Source organism: Mobula birostris, chromosome 11, assembly GCF_030028105.1.
Source record: "Mobula birostris isolate sMobBir1 chromosome 11, sMobBir1.hap1, whole genome shotgun sequence".
Taxonomy (NCBI): Eukaryota; Metazoa; Chordata; class Chondrichthyes; order Myliobatiformes; family Myliobatidae; genus Mobula; species Mobula birostris.
Genome location: NC_092380.1, coordinates 101,999,650 through 102,009,940, shown reverse-complemented (window position 1 = coordinate 102,009,940; position 10,291 = coordinate 101,999,650). Strand labels below are relative to the sequence as shown.

General features: G+C 40.3%; 1 protein-coding gene across 1 annotated transcript; it reads left to right on the top strand.

Moving 5' to 3' along the window:
• The first annotated feature begins 246 nt into the window (after positions 1 to 246).
• fgf4 (fibroblast growth factor 4) lies at positions 247 to 3,848 on the top strand. Its single transcript, XM_072273187.1, has 3 exons — positions 247 to 535; positions 1,335 to 1,438; positions 3,672 to 3,848. Exons 1-3 carry the CDS (start codon positions 247 to 249, stop codon positions 3,846 to 3,848), a joined length of 570 nt encoding a protein of 189 aa, XP_072129288.1.
• Positions 3,849 to 10,291: the final 6,443 nt, after the last annotated feature.

Below are 10,291 nucleotides of genomic sequence, written 5' to 3'. Positions count from 1 at the left end.
TCCAACGTTGAGCACTTAAAGCGGATTGCAAGTTGTAATAAACTTCCTGAAAGGCAACTGATTCTGGCAAGCTTCCAATGCAGTCTTCCAATGTAAGGAAGAGCTTATCTACGCTTTGAGCATTTGTTTTTTTTAATGTGCGCCCAAAATAAAGCGAGAAAGTGGAGCTAGAGCCGAGGTATTTTTAGTGCAATAGATTCCCAAACACGTGTGCACATGTTGATCAGGATGTTCTGCAACGCAACAATGCAATCGGCTTCCTTGCCAATCTTGGTCCTTGGACTTGTATCTGGTTTGGTGCGCTGCGCTCCTCTCTCTGCCCAGCCCAATGCTACCTTGGAACGCAGGTGGGAGACGCTCTTGTCCCGCTCCATGTCTCGAATCCCCGGAGAGAGGAAGGCCATCAGCGGAGAGACGGACTATCTGCTGGGTATCAAACGACTGCGACGGCTTTACTGTAACGTCGGCATAGGATTTCATCTTCAAGTATTGCCTGACGGTAGGATTAACGGCAAACATAACGAGAATCAATACAGTAAGTGCGTTAGTTGTTTGCACCGTATTGTCTGCGAAATCTCTCCGACAGAACATTTATCGGCGCTTATTTATAGACGGATTTATAGAAGATACGTTTTTTTTTCTCTCTGCGACACTCTGTATATTCACAAAATAAGATGTCAGACTTCTGCCTCTCTTTTGTAATCAACATTTTCACTGAGCGGCAGACGGCGTACCAGGTGGGGAAAGGATATAACCAAACAATTTTTATTTTAGTGTAAACATGGAGATAAATCTCGGACAAATAGCTTGCCAGAACGCAACAAGTGCCCTTTGGTGATAGGTCTTAATCTGTAAAGCGTGGGTTATTGAATGATTGTACCGGGACTGTGAAGTGTGTGATATACTTGTTGTTTATGTTGCTGGGGAATTGTTAGACCCTGCTGGTTCTCATTTTCTGTCCTTAAAGTGACAGGACATGCACCGTGTTTCTGTCCCCGTGTAATGAAGAATATTCCCTGTCCAGTTAACCTGTGTAAGACACTGCACCAGCCGTTTTCCTGCTTTAAGTGTTAACCTGTCTTAAATTTTAAATGGAGTCTCTCTCTCTCCTTCCCAACCCCCTCATGCTCACCCTCAGACGTGCTGACGGAATCAGGTGTTCTTACCTGCTAAAGATCAAGATGATGATTAAAACCACCAGCATTCAAAGTTTACTGCAGCTTTTAATCATGGGCTATTGTTATGGCGGGATCAAACACGGTGGTTTGCCGGAGGATTCCGCAGTGAGCTCGGCAAAAGCGCTTGACATCTCTTTTTTTCTCCTCTCTGCACAGGCCTTTTGGAGATTTCGCCCGTGGAAAGAGGGGTCGTCACCCTTTTCGGTGTCAAAAGCGGGCTGTTTGTCGCCATGAATAGCAAAGGCAAACTTTATGGATCGGTAATTATACCAACGAGTTACTTTTCGTTACTTCAGTCTGCTAAAATGTTCCTATCGCTTGCTGGCGAAATGTGGGTGTACTTACGACTTTAAAAATCTATTGTGCATAATATTTTCATTAGGTACAAACTGCATTCTTGAACGCTGTATATTCTTTAGAGAGAGAGAAAGAGAGTGTGTGGAGAATGAAACAGATAAATTCTACCGCCAAGGATCAGCTTGTCCGTCTTTCAAGTGCATGTCATTCTTTGCATTTCTAGCCAGTACACGCATCTACTGTCCTCTCCAGTGTAAAATAGGAGTTGTCAAAGTGGACCACCCATATTGTACAGTCTTCCCACATATAGAGTGACTTGTTCCCCTGGAGAATTGTGTCTATAATCATCTCTTTCTGAAAATCTACCTGCTGCAGGAAAAACTATTCAAACAACTTGGGGCTTCTTTACTATTGCAGTTTTTTTTAAGTTTGGTGTTTTATTTGATCCAAGTTATGTGGATGTTACATCAGATCAGATTAGTTTATTAAGATATACACCTGAGAGGAATAAAATTCCTTGCCAATGTGAAGGTAAATGGTACAAATGATAATCATAACTAGAAAAAGTACAGCAATCATTCACCAGATATTTCCCTATGGACAGCCCAGTAAATATAAGAGGAGAGGACTTCAGTGTTAACATTGTTAACAGTGCTGAGGGTTTTACACAATAATGGTAGCTTTCAGTAAAGTTTTATAGACACTGAATGTTGGCCATGCATGTTGGCAGGAACATTACTTTCCCAGAGACCACAGGAGAGATCAGCTGCGAAGAATGATAAACAAATGAGTATTTAGAGCCAGTTATAGGGGTGTCTGAAAATGAGCTAACTATTTCTCGAGTTGGTACATGCATAAAATGCTGGAAGAACTCAGCAAGTCAGGCAGCGTCTGTGGAGGGCAATAAACAGTTGGTGTTTCAGACCAGAACTGTTTCCTCAGGACTGGAGAGGAGGGGGCAGAATTCCTGTCCTAATGCCGACTGTTTATTCCCCTCCATGGATGCTGCCTGACTTGCTGATCTCTTCTAGCTTTTTGTGTCTGTTGCTCTGGATTTCCAGCATCTACAGAAACTTTTGTGTTCGCAAGTGGCTGCTAGGAACAGGGGCTACTTCCAAATGCGGCTGGGAATGCCCACTATATTTCCTTTTATGATCAATTTAGTTAAGGGAATTAGTGCGAACTTTCTGGCACTCATCAGAGCATAGAAAATAGAAGCAGGAGGGGGCTATTTGGCCCTTTGAGCCTACTGTCCCAATTATCATGTGCCGAGGCTTCTTCTCTGTCTCGATGTCAACATCCCTTCAAATACTGAAATCCATTGTGGTGCAGGGCAGTACAAAATCCCAGAAACTGCAGGTGGGTTGCATGCATTATTATAACAGAGAACATAGAACAGCATAGCACAGAAACAGGTCTTTCAGCCACAATGTTCCACGGAACCAAATAAATTAGTAATCAAATGGTCAACTGAACTAATCACTTATGCCTGCATGTCCACTTCCTTCCATTTTCCTCATATTCATTTGCCTATCTGAACGACACTTCAAAGTCCCTGATGTACCTGCCTCATCAATGCATTGCAATTACTCACCACTCTCTGTAAAAACTTACCTCTTGCATTTGTTTTGAAGTTACCCCCACTCATCTTAAATAACTGCACTCTGGTATTAGACATTTCAACCCCGGGGAAAAGATATTGTCTGTCTACATTATCTATGCCTCACGTAATCTTATAAATTTCTTCAGATCTCCCCTCTGCCTCTGCTGTTCCAGAGGAAACAAACCAAGTTTCTCTAACCTCTTGTTGCAGCTTATGCCCTCTAATCCAGGAAGCATCCTGGTAAACCTCTTCTGCACCCTCTCCAAAGCCTCAACATCCTTCCTATAATGGGGAAACCAGAACTGTATGCAATACTCCAGATGTGTCCTAACTAGAGTCTATAAATATTACAAAATATATTAACCTATTGGTAAGTAATTAAGAAAACAAACTCGATGGGAGGTTTTCTCCCCAAACCAGAAAAGTGACCTCTTCAAATTTTATTGCAAATGTCCTGAGCTTTTTGGAGTATGCCATGTTACCTTCATGGGTCACTGCTCTACAAATTCTGGAATAAAAGAATATACATGTTCTCGTGGTAATGGATCCAGCAGATGTAAAGTCCCACTCAGAGCTATCTTCTTTCCTTCCAGGCATACTACAACGACGAATGCAAATTCAGTGAAATCCTCCTGCCCAATAACTACAATGCCTACGAATCCAAAACGTACCCCAGCATGTACATCGCGCTGAGCAAGAATGGCAAAACGAAGAAGGGAAACAGAGTGTCTCCCATCATGACAATGACACATTTTCTGCCGAGAATCTGAGAGAGGCGTTCCTCAGAAATTACCTCAGGAGGGAAGACATATTGTAGGAATGAAGCCGAAAACTCGGTCGGTGCACTTTCACAAAAGCTTTATGCAAGATGAACAGGTGTATCATATATTTAAATTAATTGTGACTGAATATTTATATCTGTATATTTTGTTCAAAAAGTTTATTTATAGTTTTGCTAACTTTTTATTATTTCTCTGTCTGGCAAAAGATAAGTGATACATTGTGTGTGTGTGTGTGTCTGTGTGTGAGTGGGTGTTTGAATTTGTTGTAAATGTGTGGTTATAATTTGTTTAAAATGGTGATATGGAATTCCTATCTAAAATATGTTTGCACTGTTATAATTAATCTTGTCTAATGGAGGTCCGTGATGTGCTTTTTTTTATTGTTATTTCTTAAAGTATAAAGTCTTAGTCTTCACCCTTGACGTTTGGTTAAGTCTGTCAATTTTTATATGTCTGCTGGTAACAATGCTTGGTATCTGACCTCCTTTGTGTAGTGTTGCTGTGTAATTTCAATGGAATCCATCCACTTCTGCTACGGAAAGTACAGTGTTGAAGTACTAACCCACAAATCTGTTTTTAGATCTGCTGCTGCTGAACTTTGAACTCTCCTGCAGTCAATCTTTGTCAGATCTTCAGGTCAGAAGCTTTTCTTAACCTACCTACAAGCTTCAGCATTTTAGCATTATAAATTACCATATGCTTTTAAATTTAAAAAAAATCTGTCCTATTTATGGCATCTCAGAGGAGAATTGGATTGGGACCATGTAAGTATTGTTAGTGTACTTCACAAGCTCTTAATTACACTTAACAAAATCAGTCCACTCTGAAAATGAAGCCAAGATATTTTCTATGTCTCTTAAGCAGGTTTTAATTCTAGCAGTATTGTTGAGGAGATGTACATACGGCTGCTTTCTTATAGTTTTCCATTCCTTTACTCAAAGAATTATCTACCTCATTTTAAGATCCCTGAATAAAAGTGTCTCCTCACAGAAGCTGCATTAGAATTTCGGACTGAGGATTTGCCCCTAAAATATTGTTGGTGATCCTAAATCAACATGCTACCATATGTAGCCAGTAGGGCGTCTATTGCATCCTAGTTGAGCCTTGTCACGTTTGAGCTATCTTTACCCAGTGATTTACTTTTAGTAGGGATAATCATGGTGAAAATATTTGCAGACAGCTGTTAGACTACACTATATGGTCATTGCGTAACCCTATATTTTCTTTATATATTTTTCAAACTATACCTCTGCTCTCCAAGCAGAAGAAAACAGCAACACACTTAATTCATACAACTTGTTTAGGGTGGAGGGAGATATGTGAACAAAACTATTTCATAGTTTGCAAAAATTAGAAAGCAAGTGTTATCCCATCATGCGGGGGTCTGGTTACGTGGACCAGATGGGGGCTGCCATAAATTGCAGACAGAAACTCTAAAATCCTTGTTAAAATGTCTTCTGGTCTTCTCATTGCTGCTAAGATGGCAAAAAATAAACACGAAATGACACATATGGATTGACGATAACAACGATTAGTTCAGTTTTCAACATTCCTTTTGATAAGCTGCTACTCATCTTACTAGAACTTTTAACGCTACTAAATCTTTTAGCTGGAATGACCTTGAAAAAGAAAGCTCCTCAGAACCAAAACATTCAATGATAGAGGAAAATCTTACCAGGACCAGGTTCAAACTCTTTCTGCATTTACGAGGTATGCATGTTAAAGCACCCATTTCTGGTCCTCTGCTTTAACCTCGCTGGGGTTAGTTTGTGAAAGTTTGGTGACTGAATTACTGGTGTTATGCGTTCCTTCCAATACTACATGTATAAACTGAACCATTGTCACATCATCCTAAGGCATAAATGTCTTTTTTTGGCGGGGGGGAGGGGGCGGAGCTTTCATTTGATTAATAATTTATTTGGCTTTAAACATCATCAGTTAAAAACTTAGGATTCTGGTCAGAACTGATGCACTGGAAGGAGGAATCTTGTAACAGGAAAAAGTATACTTACCAACAATGAATGAAAATATAGAGAGTTAGGGTATTGGGGATGTAAAAAAGCAAGAGAAAATGTTGTACCTCAACATTTTTGTAGAAAAAAATCAAGGATTGATGTCTTGGTTTTAGCACTTGTATAACTTTTCATTTCAATGTTTAGTTTTTATAGGAATATATAGTTTAAAACTTTTTATTTTCATACAAATTATCATTATGATAATACACTGATTATACGTTATATTTCGAACTCTCATCATTTTGATTTAATCTGAAAAATAGCAGTTGAACCCCTTGTTGTTGCACAACTTGCAAGCATACTTTCAGCTACTCAAATGCATTTAATGTCAAGATTCAAAATTGTTTAATGTCATTTTCTGAACACAAGGATAAAGGGGAATGAAATAGTTGTTAGTCCGGATCAGATACAGCACAAAAGTATATTAGTGTGTTTCAATGCTGCTATTTTGGTTAAGGTCAAGGTTAGTACAGCATTTTGAACAGACACTTGTTACAATGATTGGGTCACCAATAAGAAATTGATGGATTGATCAATTGTATTGCACATGCCCATTACTTATGCCTTGGGATGTATAACCATTGAGTTTTTAAAGTATTACTTGATATAGTTGTCATGTGATATTTAAACTTTAAACACATTGGGATGTGTCTGTAGTTTTATACAGCTGATGTTTAATATTGTAATGTATGTGCTGTGCACATTGGAAGGAATTATATAAATGAAAGTGTATCTTTTACATGTGTCAGTGTATGAATTAAAAGTAATTTTGAACTACCTTCCAAAACTGTGTTGTCCTTGACATTAAAATCAAGTACAATCATGAAAATTCTGTGTAAAGGGGGAAAAGAACAATGATGACAAATCATAAACTAATCTCTAAATTCTATGCAGCTTTTGGTTTTCACTGCACCTATCACAAGTCTTGGTGACTTGATAGAAAGGACTGACATCCTGAAAGGCAATGTAGACTATAGGGTTGGGATTAATTCCTAAAATAAGGAAACAGGATTGCGTAAAAAAAAATTGAGATACTCTGGGCTTTCAGCCTTGAAATAAGGCCAAGGGGAGGTGAGGGTTCATAAGACACTGGTCAGATCACACTTGGAATATGGTGAGCAGTTTCTGTGCCTGCTATCTAAGAAAGGGTGTGTTGGCGTAGGAGAGGGTCCAGAGGATATTCACAAGAATGATCCCAGGAATTAAAGGGTTAATGTATGAGGAACATTTGATGGCTCTGGACCTGTACTCACTGGAAATGAGAAGAATAAGGGGGGAATCTTGTTGAAACCTAGTCAGAGTGGATGTAGAGAGAACGTTTCCTTTAGTGGGGGAGTCTAGGACCAGAAAGCAGAGCCTCAGAAGGACGTCCCTTTAGAACAAGAGGTGAGAAGAAATTTCTTGAGCAAGAAGGTAGTGAACCAGTGGAATTCATTTCCACAGGCGGCTGTGGAGGCCAAGTCATTGGGTATACAGTATTTAAAGCAGAGGTTGATAGGTTCTTGATTAGTAAGGGTGTCAAAGGTTATAAGGAGAGTGGGGTTGAGAGGGATGATAATTCAGCCATGACGGAATGGTGGATCAGACTTGATGGACCAAATGGCCTAATTCTGCTGCTATATCTTACGGTCTTATGGTTGACCTTATACAGGTGAATTAAATGCTAAACTGCATTGTAAGATTCAAGCCTAGACATGACTTTATATTTTCAGTTGCACAGCCGGACAGAAAGATTTGTCTTGGTTTTCAGCGTTCGTAACCATCTCAAATACTTCAGTCAAAGGTAGTTGCATATCATTGCTGGTCAAAACCATACATCATCATGCATTAGAATTGAAATATCTAAACCCCTATAAGCCAACACCTCCTATTCCATAACAGTAGACATTATTAAGATACTGATCTCTTTGTTATAAAAATATGAAAGGAACTGATTAGGAAAATATTAGCAAGGTCCATCCACACTGTCATATGCTCCCACCCACAGGTAGACATGTCATACCCTTGCACCCCACCTTATTCCCCCAACCCCATCCACTATCCCTACTCCTTTATCCTGCAGTCTGATAACCTCTCAAGAGCAGAAAAGTGAAGTGTAGGTCCAAAAAGGCAAGAAAGGTCTTCATGGATGCTGCTCTATCCTTTACAGAAAGAATACTTAATAGTGATCTGTGTGGTATTCAGTAGTGTTGAAAAAATGTTCCGAGGGAAATAATATCTTCTATACCTCTACATAGTTAGTTTGGGTTTGATATTGGTCTTGTTTTCTAATCTATTCCACAGTAAACAAGGCTCTTGAATTAAATATTGATAAAACACAAAAGAGGAAAGAAAGTGCATACGTTTATTTTATCTGTAGGAAAGCAGTTCACTAGCAACACAGGAATTTCAAGGTATTTCAGCTTTTTAACCAACTTTTCATTAATTAAACATGGAACATACTCTCAGTGACCACTTTATTAGGAACACCTGTACACCTGCTCATTAATGCAAATACCTAATCCGTCAATCACGTGGCAGCAACTCAATGCATGAAAGCATGCAGTCATGGTCAAGAGGTTCAGTTATCGTTCTGACTAAACATCAGAACGGGGAAGAAATGTGATCTAAGAGATGTCGACTACTGAATGATTGTTGGTGCCAGATGGGGTGGTTTAAGTATCTCAGAAACTGCCAACCTTCTGGGATTTTCACACATAGCAGGCTCTAGAGTTTACAGAGAATGATGCAAAAAAAAACGTACAGTGAGCCACAATTCAGTGGGCAAAAACTCTTTGTTAATGAGAGAGGTCAGAGGAGAATGACCAGATTGTTGTAAGTTGACGGGAATGTAACAGTAACTCAAATAACCAAGTGTTACACAAGTGGTGTGCAGAAAAGCAGCCTCTGAATTCACAACACGTCGAAACTTGAAGCGGATGGTCTACAGCAACAGAAGGCCATGAACATACATTCAGTGGCCATTTTATTAGATACAGGAGGTACCTATAAAGTGCATAGGATCACTACATTCAGATGTGTTACTAAATGGCTGAAGTAAATAAATCCGACTGTCTTCTGCACTCGAGTTGATCTTTCATTGATCCTGTTAAAGTTGCTGTTCTATAAATTTGCTGAGTATGCCTACAGGAAATTAATCTCAGGGTTGTTTGCAGTGATGTGTGTATTCAGATAATAAAACTTTGAACTTTAAATATGACGAGAGCAAAGAATGTTGGGAATAGCAAAGGCAGACGGCGATGTCAGGGGTGTGGGACAGGTGGCAGAGAAGGAGTGCTGGGACGGGAGCTGATGCAGATGCAGACACACCCAGCCCTGAGACACCAGGCAAGATCGTTTGATTCTAAACAATTGATCATGACAGAATGTCTCTGGGGCTTCCCACTCACTCCCCTCTCCCTTCCCCTTTTCCCAATCATGACTCCCCTTTCCCACTCTCAGTGCACAATAGACATCCATATCATTCACTCAAATATGTCATAGAAATCTAGAAACATAAAAAAGCCTACGGCACAATACAGGCCCTTTGGCCCACAAAGCTGTGCCGAACATGTCCCTACCTTAGAACTACTTAGGCTTTACACATAGCCCCCTATTTTTCTAAGCTCCTTGTACCTATCCAGGAGTCTCTTAAAAGACCCGATAGTTTCCACCTCCACCACTGCTGCCGGCAGCCCATTCCACACACTAACCACCTTCTGAGTAAAAAACTTACCCCCGACATCTCCTCTGTACCTACTTCCAAGCACCTTAAAACTATGCCCACTCATGCTAGCCATTTCAGCCCAGGGGAAAAGCCTCTGACTATCCACACGATCAATGCCTCTCATCATCTTGTACACCCCTATCAGGTCACCTCTCATCCTCCGTCGCTCTGAGGAGAAAAGGCCAAGTTCACTCAACCTATTCTCATAAGGCATGCTCCCCAAACCAGGCAACATCCTTGTAAATCTCCTCTGCACCCTTTCTATGGTTTCCATGTCCTTCCTGTAGTGAAATTTGTGGGGTTTTTTTGTGGCAGCAGTACAGTGCAATACATAAAATTACCAAATAACCATATAACAATTGCAGCACGGAAACAGGCCATCTCAACCCTTCTAGTCCGTGCCGAATGCTTATTCTCACCTAGTCCCACCGACCTGCACTCAGCCCATAACCCTCCATTCCATTCCTGTCCATATAGCTATCCAATTTTACTTTAAATGACAATATCGAGCCTGCCTCTACCACTTCCACTGGAAGCTCATTCCACACAGCTACCACTCTCTGAATAAAGAAGTTTCCCCTCGTGTTACCCCTAAACTTTTGCCCCCTAACTCTCAACTCGTGTCCTCTTGTTTGAATCTCTTCCATTCTCAATGGAAACAGCCTATCCACGTCAACTCTATCTATCCCCCTCATAATTTTAAATACCTC